This window comes from Ochlerotatus camptorhynchus, unplaced genomic scaffold (genome assembly GCF_037179485.1).
Source record: "Ochlerotatus camptorhynchus isolate MF236.1 unplaced genomic scaffold, CSIRO-AGI_Acam_v1.1 ptg000417l, whole genome shotgun sequence".
In the NCBI taxonomy this organism is placed as follows: domain Eukaryota; kingdom Metazoa; phylum Arthropoda; class Insecta; order Diptera; family Culicidae; genus Ochlerotatus; species Ochlerotatus camptorhynchus.
In genome coordinates, this window is record NW_027040903.1 from 221,975 (window position 1) to 236,786 (window position 14,812).

A 14,812-nucleotide genomic window follows, 5' to 3' on the forward strand; every position below is an offset into this window, starting at 1 on the left:
CTACGGTGAGCCTTTCCTCGGAAAGTAACTTCTCTTTAAGTTCGGGTGGAGAGAATAAAATCATTTTATCGATGATACTCCCTTAGCTCAGTCGGCAAAGGCGCAGCTACAAAGCAAGACCATGCTGGAGGTGGCTGGGTTCAATTCCCGGTCCGGTCTAGGAATTTTTCGGGTTGGAAAATTTCTCGACTTCCCTGGGCATAGAAGTATGATTGGACTTGCCACACAATTATACCAATGCAAAAATGGTACAGGCATCGAAAGCTCTCAATTAATAACTGTGGAAGTGCATCTTAGAACACTAAGTTGAGAACACGCAATAAGCTAATTTGCGATATGCAATAAGCTTGAAAAGCGAAGAAGAAGAAGAAGACCAATTTCCCGACTTTCTTGTGTCGCTGCTCCAAAATTGCACCGTTTCGCGGTATCCATTACACGAAGAAGGATTTTTTTTCCAGAATCTTGCTTCAACTTTCAAAATACATTCCGTTCGAAAGCATCATGACACTTTGTACCAAAAGACTCATCTAGCTTATCTAACACAACCTCGAACGGATCTACGCCACTACATGGTTCAACGTTTGCTCCCGGAATCGATTCAAAAACCTCATAAACTTCAGGACAAGCTAGAGCCAAGAATATGTTTGAGCCTGACTTTGTTTGCTTCTCGATTTGCGAGCTGTACATATTCAAAATTCTCCCTGTAGCGTTTCCATGTGTCACGAATCTGGTTCTTAGGCAATACCTTGAAGTTGAAATCAGGGTGAAGTGACAACTTATCACTTACGGTGAAGTGATTCCCATTTGATTTACACGGCAATCATTTCACCGTGAGTGACAACTGGTCACTTCACTTAGTTTTCACAGTGAAGTGACACCCGTAATAAGGGCCCAGTTATAACAAGTTACAAGGGTGTTATCGACAAGAAAAATGTCATCAAGATAGGCTTTTAACATATAACAACTGCTCAGTCTGACCATCTGCTATCAATTTACCATTCTGTATCCGATTAAGAACCTTACTATTACCGATGATACCGAAAAGGAGATGTGATAGCTTCTTAAGAAATGCATAATTTTGTAGGTTTAAGATTAAAATTTATTGACAATAATTTATTAAATGGACTATATATACAGACTAAGCTTTCCGCCACAATCAAGCTCGCAGCTAGCGTCGGTGAACACTGTGACAGAAAACGGTATACTCTTTCCAAGTAACACCTAGTATCCAATATTGATTAATGTCTACATCTACCGTTAATAACACGTATAAATTGATCGCTAATTAAACTTGAATATTTACTTTGAACAGGCAGTATCAGTAGCTACCTATTGGATTCCATCGTGAGGAATTGTCTGTAGAATGCATAATGCTGGAAAATGATGCTGATTATCCGTGCAGAATATGACTAATGCAGTTGATTTTGGATCAGCTTCTATTAATGTCGATATTACACAGAACACGCTCACAAATATTCACCTTCAATTTGAGATCAATGCCAATTTGATAACATCTACTCGAGGTTTCCTCAGTTCTGAGGACTCGTTTGCAGCCAACCCGACTTGATGAGATATTTCTTCACTATGCCCTCGGCCACCGAATTGATCCCGTGGTCGAGCGATGGCCGGCCAAGCAGTACCGTTTTCAGGCTAAGGTACCGAGTGACCGGCAGGTTGAGGGAGTTGCACAGTTGTAGCTCGTTTGACGTGAGTAGCTGTACGCCGGGCTGTTGCTGCACCGGATCCGGAAGCGACTGCACCTGCAGCTGATGATGATGGCTGTGGAGATTCGACTGCTGGTGCCTCGATGGATCCGTTCCCCGTGAGCTATCCGAGTAGTTTCTGCTGTTGTATGAGCCGTCGGAGCAGACCCGGTCGTCGGTGTGGTGCGTGAGCTTTTGGCCGGTGGAACTTAAGCTTCGGCCGTCGCTTTCGCTGTTTAGGGATAAATGGACGAGTGTTAAGTTTGCAGTGTTTGAAATGATCTGTAGGATCTATAAATACCTTCTTCTTATCTGTGAGCTGGACAACGCCGAGGATCCCTTGCTTGTTTCGCATGAGCCGCCTTTGTTTCGGTTGTCCTGTCAAAATTTGTCTTATACAGCCGGGAATCGATTGACCGTTCGGACCAATTATACATGTAAGCTATTTTGTTTTGATTTGTTCCACCCGACAACAATCGATGTTTTTTTATTGGGAACATGCGATACAGTAGTTCGGTTTGAAGGAGAAATGGGAAAGAAACAATTAAAAAAATATTAGCACTCTCGTTCAATAATTGCAGTTAAAATAGCTCCCATGTATAATTGAGAAATGGGATTAATCTCGGAGAGTTGGAATTTAGGAGCTTATTGATGATTATGTTGAGTTGGAATCAAAGTTGTTAGGTTAACGTCTTCAATGCAAATTCCCATTGCAAACGTTAACGTCATCATAAACAACCATGGTTTGAACTGACTTGAAACAGCTTTCCGAGATTAACACTACATGACAAAATAAAAACAATCACACTTACCGTCCGACCGTGTCCATAGGGCCCAGTATTGCGGTGCTGTGCGGCCGCTGCATGCTGTTCAAAGTGAACACATTCATCCATCCGTTGAAGTCCGTTCCAGCGGTACCGATTCAACTCTGACAGTCGTATGCGCAGTGTACGTTCGCGTTCCAGTGAGGCTATCAAACGTTCAAATTCCAACGATGTGTAAAACTGCGAAAAAGTACGCAATCTTTCGCGGAATTCTCGCTGGTCGCGACTCATGCGCACTCGCTTGGCATTGCCACGGAAGAAGTTTGCTATCAGCTGATAGTCTCGAACGACCCGTTTCCGTCGGGCTCGTTCTCGCAGTCTTCTGGTGTAGATATCGACCTGTGCTAGTTTTAGCAGCATATCAACATCTTCATCATCCGGTTGCAGTGACAGTGTGGATACTAGCTGCTCAGCTGTCGGATCGTATTCACGCTCGAAATCGTCCCGGTTTGGCATATATCCGAGTGCAGCCGCTTCTTCGTTGGAACAGTCCATTGGCGGTAGCTTCTGGACGAGCAACTGCCCTAGAGGACCCGTATCATCTGATGTATGATCGGTTAGCTGAGGCCGTTGATCGATGGCCGTCGACCATGTATGACGTCCAACAGTTCCGTTAAGAAACTTCGAAACGTACTCATCCTTGGCCTCTTCCGAGGTACGGGTTTCTATGTGTTTGCTGATGTCTTCCCAATTGCCAAAGCCATACTGCTCGATGGCATCCAACAGGTGCAACTCTTCCCTAGCAGACCATCCTCCCTTGCCGCGATAGATCGACAATATGCCCGAGTCCATGAACTGATACGAGTGATCATTTCGATGCTGGCCGATCTCGGCTCCGGCCGCGAAGCACTGCAATGGAAATTGGCTGATAATCGAACTGGAGTAATAACATGCATTGTAAAATAAACAAAAACAAAAGTAGTGTTATTTTTCCAGCATCCCGTTCAGCTGATTTTTGTTCATTACCAACACCAACTGACTTCAGTCACGTCATTCACTTATGCACAAATATTGCAGTATTCATCCGTCAAATCATTGACGTCATCACCAGCCGCTTCTAGAAAGAGCGATGACGATGAACACAAAAATCAATCTTCCGCATCGGGTCAGCCATTTTTTCCCACTAATAACTCCCTCCTTTTAATAAATTACTTACCGCTAGGCACAACTCAAAATCGGCACAAACGACGCAGTGAACACGGATTCCGGGAATATCTTCCTGGCAGTTTGTGCAGGTGTACTTGGCGAACAGTTCTGCGGTACAGAAGAAATAAATTAGTCATAAAATCGCACGATTTGGGCCAATTTAAACGGGAGCTTATCGCTAGCGATGTGAATCACTTACCCGCCATGTTGGATGTGCACAGTTTTCTGGTGAATTGGTGAGTGGTAGTTCATTTCGATCATGATTTTATAGCACACTGAACCAATGAAAATGAATATTATCATCAGAATTAACAAAGGTTGCCAGTTTTATAAAAAAAATATTGTATGAACCTACACGGAGATGAAAAACTACCCAAAACTTAAAAAAAGTACTTTTCCCTCAATTCCCGGGTTCAGCCCAATAGAGATTAGTGACGTTTAACGCACGCACACTAGCGGGAGCAATACCGTGTAAAGTTGTTAATTGTTTTCCTCTGACTAACCTAAAAAATGTATGAAAGTAGATCTGTCAAAATGAGTTTGACATCGATTTGTTATGTATTTTCCTCGGATATTCACTAACACACTCTCACATATCGCACCAATTCAACCGGACATGAAAATCTCTATAATTCAAATTTGAGTAAAACAAATATAGTATACGGAGAAAAAATACCACCCAAAATTTGAGTTTTTTTTACTTAATTTTGAGTTCAGTCTCTCACTTGCACTCGTTATTGTTGTCAAAAAAGGAACGAGAGATTCGACCCAACTATATAAGTTCAGCCCAATAAGTTACTTTTGAGCTGAGTACTGCGGAGTCAATCGATTGTATGTTGCAAGCTAATGGAAAACTACTTGAAAGTTTTCTCGAGTATAAAATTGTTTTGCTCTTCGTCAGTTGATTCCCGCTAAAAGCTGTGAGCCAGGAATGCTCGAGCCCCCATGACTCTAATAAAGTTTGTTTACATATTGTACCGCCAAAGTATGTTTTATTGCAATTGAAAACCCTGCTGAGTCATCAAAACTGTGCTGTGCTGGTTTTTATGCTTTTATCCGACTTTTATCACTAAGCCTCGCACTAAGCCTACACAGCAAAAAAAGTTGTTGAATATTACATCGAAACTGCTGCAACCTAGTCAATCCATCGGTTGTGTAATATCACATTGTACGATGTACATCGATTTTGCGTACAAAATTACATCCATTGATGTAATATTGTATCTGCTTTTTGCTATTACATCCTAGGGGAAGGACAGCTCCAAGTATCAGTATCAATACCGATGGTGGAAATATTAAATATTTTAATATGTGTGATATTTGCGAATCTTATACTTAGTCTGACAGTTGTTTTTTGTTTGTTTTTGACTATTTTTGTTTTAAGTGTACATTTGACATTCGTTTAATCAAAAATGTATTTCACACAAGAGGCAAGTCATTCCTTTGTGATCTTGCTGGCCACCGCCACCAAAATCCGCTCCTTGTTCTCATAAATTCGGCATTTTTTGGTAGCTGTTCTCAGCGCACATAATCGGCCGCAATTCCAATCCCAGGAATTAATTTCCACGAATTCTTCATCGTCTGTTTTTTTTTTTTTTTTTTTTTTTTTTTTTTTAACTCTTTATTTGTTTCAAATTCAAAATAAATTACATTTCATTTTAACCTAGGTGCTCCAGTTACTGCAGTAACGTACCAGCCTTAATTGTTATGATATATATCTAAGTGTTTTTACATTGTTCATGTCTTGGCAATTCAGTATTTTAAACAGGTTTTTTAACCTGCATGTCAGTATAACAATTGATATCTTAAAACTAAAAACTAAAACTAAATCTTATCTAAGTATAAAGGGAATTAATCGTTGCAATTGGAAAGGAAATTAATCGTTGCAACGATTTTTGCCTGAAATTATTAATTATTTTGTTGGACATTTGTGCTAAAGTCTCAACATTCGAAATTCTATGTACTTCGGTTGTACTGTACCAGGGAGGCAACTTCAAAATCATTTTCAGAATTTTGTTCTGAATCCTTTGAAGTGCTTTTTTCCTGGTAGTGCAGCAACTAGACCATATTGGTACAGCGTAAAGCATGGCCGGTCTAAAAACTTGTTTAAATATTAGAAGTTTATTCGTCAGGCAAAGTTTGGATTTCCTGTTTATAAGAGGATACAAACATTTAATATATTTGTTACATTTAGCTTGAATGCCCTCAATGTGATCTTTAAAAGTTAATTTTTGGTCAAGTATTAATCCAAGATATTTCACTTGGTTTGACCAGGAAATTGGAACTCCGTTCATAGTGACTATGTGACTACTACTAGGTTTCAAAAACGAAGCTCTAGGCTTATGTGCAAATATTATAAGTTGAGTTTTGGACGCGTTGGGAGAAATCTTCCATTTTTGTAAATAAGAAGAGAAAATATCTAAACTTTTCTGCAGTCTGCTGCAAATAACACGAAGACTTCTTCCTTTAGCGGAAATGCCTGTGTCATCAGCGAACAAAGATTTGTGGCAACCCTGAGGCAAATCAGGGAGGTCCGAAGTGAAAATGTTATACAATATAGGCCCAAGAATGCTACCCTGAGGAACTCCTGCCCTAACAGGTAGTCGATTAGATTTGGAATTTTGATAATTTACTTAAAGAGTTCTGTCAGTTAAATAATTTTGAACTAATTTCATAATATAAAGTGGAAAATTAAACTTTTTCAATTTAGCAATCAAACCTTCATGCCAAACACTGTCGAATGCTTTTTCTATGTCTAGAAGAGCAACTCCAGTTGAGTGGCCTTCAGATTTGTTTGAACGAATTAAATTGTTAACTCTTAAGAGTTGATGAGTAGTTGAATGCCCATGGCGAAATCCAAACTGCTCATCTGCAAAAATTGAGTTCGTATTGATGTGAAGCATCATTCTATTCAAAATTATCTTTTCAAAAAGTTTACTTATTGAAGAAAGCAAACTTATTGGACGGTAGCTAGAAGCTTCAACTGGATTTTTATCCGGTTTCAAAATTGGAACAACTTTTGCATTTTTCCATTTATCAGGAAAGTATGCCAAATGGAAACATCTGTTAAATAATTTTACCAAGAAAGACAAGGTACTCTCTGGGAGTTTTTTGATGAGGATATAGAAAATTCCATCATCACCTGGAGCTTTCATATTTTGAAATTTTTTAGTTATAGACCTTACTTCGTCCAAATCAGTCCCCCAGGAATCATCAAAAATATTTTCCCGAGAGAAAATATTCAGAAAATCCCGAGCAACCTGATTCTCAATAGGACTAGTAAGACCCAAACTGAAATTATGGGAACTCTCGAATTGCTTAGTAAGTTTCTGAGCTTTTTCCGAATTTGTGATCAAAATTTTACCACCTTCTTTAAGCGCTGGAATAGGCTCTTGAGTTTTTTTTTCAAAATTTGGAAAAGGGTTTAGAACTCGGATCTAATTTAGAAACATTATTTTCAAAAGTTTTGTTCCTCAGGGCAGAGAATCGCTTTTTAATTTGTTTTTGCAAATCCCGCCAGATAACTTTCATGGCAGGATCGCGTGTTCTTTGATATTGTCTCCTACGGACATTTTTAAAACGGATCAAGAGCTGAAGATCATCGTCTATTATAATTGAATCGAATTTAACCTCGCATTTTGGTACTGAGGCAGCTCTTGCTTCAACTATAGAAGTAGTCAGAGATTCAAGAGCATAATTAATTTCATCTTTGGTTTGCAAAGGAATGTTTGGATCGAAGTTATATTCCATAAATGTTCGATACTGCTCCCAATCAGCTCTATGGTAATTGAAAGTAGAGCTGTTGGGATTACTTCATCGTCTGTGAACCAATGTTCTGTTCTCCTATGGAACGGGAATCGATTGACAACGCCGCCCCTGTTAACGGAAGCCCAGAGTGATGGTCCCGTGGTCGTATTACGCTCGATTCGCCATGAGAATGCAACTTGGAGAGATTTGTTGCTGGGGGAACGTCCAGTACCGTTTTTATCATAAAAAACCGAAGTCGAAATCGATCAGAGCTATCGAAAACGAAAATCTAGGCAAAAATTATGACAAACAGAAATATGCAGTAAACATAAACAACAACGGTGCAACGTCATTGAGTGTATGCGTTAAAGTTACACTGTTATTTTTTTTTTTACTTTGAAGCTTTCCGCTTGACAGTTAATATCATTAATATTTATACTAAAAATTATAATATCTACCAATTTGAGCAATTTTTACATCAAATATTACTTCAGATCAAGTTGTACTTCCTCTAGATTACATCATTATTTCATACATCAGCTTGAATTACATTGATTGATATTACTTTTTTTTGCTGTGTACTGGTTTCTGCCGAGAGTTTACCCATCCGGGATACAGTTCGTTTATGGTATTTGTGCATTAGGGATAATTTCAACTATAATGGGGTACGCTTATAGATGTACTTGGGACCAATAGGCTAGTCAAGTAGTGAGCCAATTTAAAATCGTTAGTTTCGTACATTAATTACATTTTCAATTACATAACATTCATTACGGATAGATAATTTTAATTACCGTCAGTACTACCAACCGGTACGCACTCGTGTGTATTGCAGTTACCATGGGGACGTAATTTGTGATTAGCCCCGGTCCCTTTCAAAATGTATCATTATTTATCTCGTTATTTATGTACGGCCGTAAATTTGAAATGACGTTTCACATTCATCTAGTGATGGCCGATTTTCATTCGAATAATCGATTAATCGATTAACGAACCGAAAAGTAAAATCGACAGTGAGCTTGCATAAGGGCGTATACGCGATAATCGATTATCTTCATCGATTTTCTCTTTGCACTGCTACAGCTAAGTGAAACAATTTTCTAGAATTTGTTCAATGCAGAGTTGAAACAGGTTGTATTGGCTATCAAAAGCAACAGCAAACGCACCGAGAAACGTTCATTCTAGCGAGTTATTAACAAAAGAGAAAATTGACGAAGAGAATCGATCATTGCGTTTACGCCCTTATGCATGCTCACTGTCGACATATTTGTAATCGGTTATATCAACAATCAATACGAAACTAACGATTTTAAATTGGCTCACCACTTTAGTAGCCTATTGGTCCCAAGCAAACGATTAACGTACCCTATTCTAGTTGAAATTCTATTACTACACTATGTTTATTTTGATTCGCTATGAAAGTTTGACAGATAACATCAGGGGTGTGTGGATTCATGCAGAACATGCAGGGGTGAGTGAAATAGCTTGGAACTGCTTGGGACCGTTGTTCTGGTACTGAGTGAGCCAAAAATAATAATGATTTTCTTGGGGACCTACTAGTCTTAGAGTTACCTCTATGGTATTAGCATAGAGGTAACTCTAAGACCAGAAGGTCCCGAAGAAACGAGCTCAACTTTTTGGCTCAGCTCTGGTACTACCTTCGGTCCCAAGCTAATCGATGCACCCCTCGAAACATAAGAAAATCCACGAACCCCTCATTTTATTAGTCAAATTTTCATAGCAAATCAAAACAAACATAGTGTTGTACTAGAATGTCGACTAGAATGGGATACGTTAATCGTTTCCCGAATAGAAATTTACATTAGCCCAACGTTTGATTTTGATGTCTACATCAGCATCGAAATCAAATGTATGCCTGATGTCAAACATTAGAAAACATTATGATTTAGTTGTATTTAAGCAACGTAACATGGTGTATACATCAGAAATTTTGGAACAAAATTTTGCCATTCTAATGTCGGTCTGACGTCAAAAATTTCAATCTATTGACATTAGAATCAAACGTTTTAAGGATGTTTTCAGATGTAAAAAACGTTAGAACTAAACGTTGTTCGGATGTTTTTATATGTAAATGTATTCTGATGTTTTCTAACGTAGATGTTTCCCGATGCTAGAACCAAACATTTTTTGGATGTTTTCGGATGTACACAACGTTAGAACTAAACGTTGTTCGGATGTTTTCAATTGTACTTCGTGTTTGTTGTTCTCTGATGTTTTCAGATGTACAAAACGTTTAAAGTAAACGTTGTTTGAATGTTTTCAAATGTAGATGTTTACTAATGTTTTTAGATATACAAAACACTAGAATCTTACTTTTCAAATGTTTTCAATTATATTTACAACACATTAGAATTAGAAACATGATCGTGTAAACACTACACACCATTGTTGTTAGATAACATCATAAAAATGCGTACATAATAGTCAATGCTGAAGCTCCCGTTTCCCACCAGTCAGATAACTGACCTTAGCTAACCAAATATCATTGCGGCAACTCTCTATGCGGCAGGGGAACTATGCCATTAGCGCGCTAAGAGTTATTAGACCACTGACATAGGCGCCAATTTGTAGGTGACGAGGCACTTGGTGACATTACAGCGAGCTTGCCGATTGTTGTAGCATTTTTTTAGCAAACTACCAGTTAAGGTGTGTAGTGTTTACAAGATCATGTTTCTAGCTCTAATGCTTTGTACAATTGAAAGCATTGGAAAAGTTAATTCTCATGTTTTGCATAACCGAAACCATCAGAAAACATAAAATAGTACAAAAAAAACATCCATTCTGGTAGACTATCTCTTAAATGCATACAGAATAGCCATTGCTTAAGCTCCCGTTTCCCACCAGTCAGTTAACTGACCTTAGCTAACCTAATATCATTGTGGCAACTCTCTATGCGGCAGGGGAACTATGCCATTAGCGCGCTAAGAGTTGTTAGACCACTGACATAGGCGCCTATTCGTGGGTGACGAGGCACTTGGTGACATTACAGCAAGCTTGGCGATTGTTATAGCATTTTTGAGTGAACTACCAGACAATCATGACAATAAGATCGCTGCGCCTCCAGATCTCCCTTTAAATCGACCCGCTGTGCCAATTTGTCAATAATGATCAATAATGATGATCCACAAATGCGGAAAGTTTTGGGCTACCAGTCTTCTACCTAATTGACGAACTGCAAATATATAATAAACAAAATTATTGTGCATGAAAAATATGACAATGTACAATGCTCGAGGAACACTGGGAGTTTTCGAACGACGCGTGCTTAAGAATGCCGTAAAAAACAATCCCGCAAAAATGGTGTTTTCCTCAAATCCGGCCGGTACAAAACAAAGAAAAGTACAGCGTGCTAGGTGGTTAGACCAAGTGGAGCAAGATGTAGGAAGTGTGGGATGCTCGAGAAATTGGAGACAAGCAGTCAGGGACCGAGTTAGTTGGCGCAACTTTGTTATACAGGTCAAATCTTGAGGGACGTCGGACCAGCAAAAGTAAAGTAAGTATCTTATACGTTTGCCAACATTCCACGACAATATATGATTAGGTTTTCACTTGGTATGTAATGAACAACAGAGATACGCGATAATTCGTATAGTTTCTGCGATTGATGGTTAATTTTAAATGTACGTATAGTACTATATAACAGCATAACTGGATCGTCATGTTCACCATCTGTCATTGTCTGCAAAAATATTTAATAGCAGTTACCTGTGTTGTGATACTTCCTTCAATGAAAACTAATTTTCTTGCATTGCCATGGTCATCTGGGATGAGGCTGGTCCACTGATCATTCGGAATGAGCTCTCCACACATCATTGAATCAATGTAGGATCAATGTAGATATGTAGATATCAATGTACATAGATGGTGTCATATGCAAAGTGCGAAAAGAGAATGAAAGAAATACGAAAAAGATTAGCATCAAGAAGTAACAGTTTCATCGGATTAGTCACCAAGTCCCCCACCACTGCTATCTGCAGCCCTATCACTCCCATCCCCACGATTGCGGAAGAGAATAATAAAGTTCTTGATTTAATTTAAAGAAATTAATATTTAATATCGGGATCCGTATTCGGTTTCCCCATCGGGATCCGTATTCGGTTTCCCCATTGGGACCCGTACTCGGTTTCCCCATCGGGATCCGTATTCGGTTTCTCCATCGGGATCCGTATTCGGTTTCCCCATCGGGATTCGTATTCGGTTTCCCCATCGGGATCCGTCTACGGAATCCCTATTGGGATGCGTATTCGGTTTCCCCATCGGGATCCGTATTCGGTTTCCCCATCGGGATCCGTATTCGGTTTCCCCATCGGGATTCGTATTCGGTTTCCCCATCGGGATCCGTCTACGGAATCCCTATTGGGATGCGTATTCGGTTTCCCCATCGGGATCCGTATTCGGTTTCCCCATCGGGATTCGTATTCGGTTTCCCCATCGGGATTCGTATTCGGTTTCCCCATCGGGATCCGTCTACGGAATCCCTATTGGGATGCGTATTCGGTTTCCCAATCGGGATCCGTATTCGGTTTCCCCATCGGGATCCGTATTCGGTTTCCCCATCGGTATCCGTATTCGGTTTCCCCATCGGGCTCCGTATTCGGTTTCCCCATCGGGATCCGTATTCGGTTTGCCCATCGGGATCCGTCTACGGAATCCCCATCGGGATGCGTATTCGGTTTCCCCATCGGGATCCGTATTCGGTTTCCCCATCGGGATTCGTATTCGGTTTCCCCATCGGGATCCGTCTACGGAATCCCTATTGGGATGCGTATTCGGTTTCCCCATCGGGATCCGTATTCGGTTTCCCCATTGGGACCCGTACTCGATTTCCCCATCGGGATTCGTATTCGTTTTCCCCATCGGGATCCGTATTCGGTTTCCCCATCGGGATCCGTATTCGGTTTCCCCATCGGGATCCGTATTCGGTTTCCCCATTGGGACCCGTACTCGGTTTCCCCATCGGGATTCGTATTCGTTTTCCTCATCGGGATCCGTATTCGGTTTCCCCATCGGGATCCGTATTCGGTTTCCCCATCGGGATTCGTATTCGGTTTTCCCATCGGGATTCGTATTCGGTTTCCCCATCGGGATCCGTATTCGGTTTCCCCATCGGGATTCGTATTCGGTTTCCCCATCGGGATTCGTATTCGGTTTCCCCATCGGAATCCGTCTACGAAATCCCCATCGGGATCCGTCTACGGAATCCCCATCGGGATCCGTATTCGGTTTCCCCATCGGGATCCGTATTCGATTTCCCCATCGGGATCCGTCTACGGAATCCCTATTGGGATGCGTATTCGGTTTCCCCATCGGGATCCGTATTCGGTTTGCCCATCGGGATCCGTATTCGGTTTCCCCATCGGGATCCGTCTACGGAATCCCTATTGGGATGCGTATTCGGTTTCCCCATCGGGATCCGTATTCGGTTTGCCCATCGGGATCCGTATTCGGTTTCCCCATCGGGATCCGTCTACGAAATCCCCATCGGGATCCGTCTACGGAATCCCCATCGGGATGCGTATTCGGTTTCCCCATCGGGATCCGTATTCGGTTTCCCCATCGGGATTCGTATTAGGTTTCCCCATCAGAATCCGTCTACGAAATCCCCATCGGGATCCGTCTACGGAATCCCCATCGGGACCCGTATTCGGTTTCCCCATCGGGATCTGTCGATGGAACCCGTCATCGGGATCCGTCTACGGAACCCGTCATCGGGATCCGTCTACGGAACCCGTCATTGGGATCCGCCTACGGAACCCGTCATTTTCCACTTTATTTTAGCTTTTAGTAGGGGTAAGAGGGGCATAGTGAACAGGTGGGGCATAGTGAGCATCCAGCTTGAACTTCCGGCCGAGGGGCGATTCACTTGTGTATTTTCGATTCAGGCCAACGTATTGATGAACGTATTGAAGTATTTTTTTATCGAATAAACGTGTATTTTGTGTAATAATGTATTTTTTGTATTTTTTGAGCATATGTATTTTTTTGTGTATTAGAAAAATAAAAGTGTATTTTTATGCATTAATGTATTGAAAATCAGATATAAGTGTATTCTGTCATTTCAGTGTTTATGTTTACCACTCGAACCGAGGATCAAACGGATCAAACTCACAATGTTGACGTTTTGTTTGACAAATGCACAACACACGTGAACTTTAAAATACCCACTGATGAGTAGAATTTCACCCATTTTAAAGAAAAGAGGCTTAACTAATTAACTACGTAGACAGTTGGGTTTCCTCACCCCCCCCCCCTTATAAACCTGCGTAGACAAATGTCCAGACAAAATTTTTAAAATTTGTATGGGCCGCGAATAATTGCCATCCCCCCCTTAATTGTCTACGTAGATTATGAACAGCCCCTTACCTCGCTCATTACGCATTAATAAGCATCTGTTACATTACGCTACATCTGTTACATTACGCATTAATGAATTATCGTTACTTATTTGTGGCTCACAACTACTCAAAATGTTTTTTTTTATTTAATAAATGATTTAAGGCACTTTTCTTAAAAATGGGCGAAATTCTACTCATTAATGCATTGTTTTGTGATTCAAGCTCGGATTAAAACACAATATGTATAATAAATTTACGCATTTTGTTCGAATTCAGCATTTTGATTGTACATATTTTCGATTTTTTCGTGCAAATGACGAATTATCGTGTATTTTTATTATTCGTCGAATATTTTAGTATTTTTTTCCGAATTTTGTATTTTGTTGCATTTTTTTTGAATAATGACGAGTAATGATGAATTTTTGTGTATTTTTTTCATTAACGTATTTTCGATTCATTCTCGAGAGCAGTGAATTGCCCCTCGCTTCCGGCTGTTCGGAAAAAAAATTGTTGGTGGTAGGATCAATATCATAATGATATTGAACCTACTACCAGTTGATTTGTTTCATGCAGCTGGAGATCCAAAGCCAAACTGCGGGATGCTCACTATGCCCCTCTTCCCCCTATTTATTTATTTATTTGTCAATCAAATAAAAAAAAAACAAACACATTCACTAACCTGCAAAGAGATCCGGCTTCGAATTCCCCGCCGGGATCCAGCTTCGGACTCCCTACCGGGATCCGGCTTCGCACTGGTGCACTTTCCTAAAAAAAAAACATAATTACAGTACATTAATTTAAAATTTTAAATTTTACTTACCTGAAAAACAGCCTTCCTTTTCCAAGGGCGATCGCGGGACTCGCAATCTTCGAAACTGGCGGGGGTCCAGGTGTGGGAGCTGCCTTCCTGGCACGTCGGTAGCATTGGTGCTCAGCACGGAAAACAAGATCGACGGAAAAAACAAACCAAAGGATTTGCCGCAATGCCGGACACCGAATCGCCACCAAAACTCGCGACGGACACCGCGAAAAAAAA

At 40.5% G+C, this 14,812-nt stretch overlaps 1 protein-coding gene across 2 annotated transcripts; it reads right to left on the minus strand.

Moving 5' to 3' along the window:
- Positions 1–1,113: 1,113 nt before the first annotated feature.
- Ada2b (Transcriptional adapter 2B) lies at positions 1,114–3,818 on the minus strand. 2 transcript variants are annotated; one of them, XM_065233797.1, is made up of 4 exons: positions 3,684–3,818; positions 2,516–3,376; positions 2,005–2,081; positions 1,114–1,935 (listed from the first exon to the last, which is right to left on the minus strand). In XM_065233797.1, the coding sequence occupies exons 2-4, from the start codon at positions 3,317–3,319 to the stop codon at positions 1,530–1,532; spliced, it is 1,287 nt and encodes a 428-aa protein (XP_065089869.1). In that variant the 5' UTR covers positions 3,320–3,376; positions 3,684–3,818; the 3' UTR covers positions 1,114–1,529. The 2 variants fall into 2 exon arrangements, with proteins under 2 accessions (XP_065089869.1, XP_065089871.1); XM_065233799.1 differs by having other exon boundaries at positions 1,683–1,935; positions 2,005–2,145; positions 3,684–3,817.
- Positions 3,819–14,812: the final 10,994 nt, after the last annotated feature.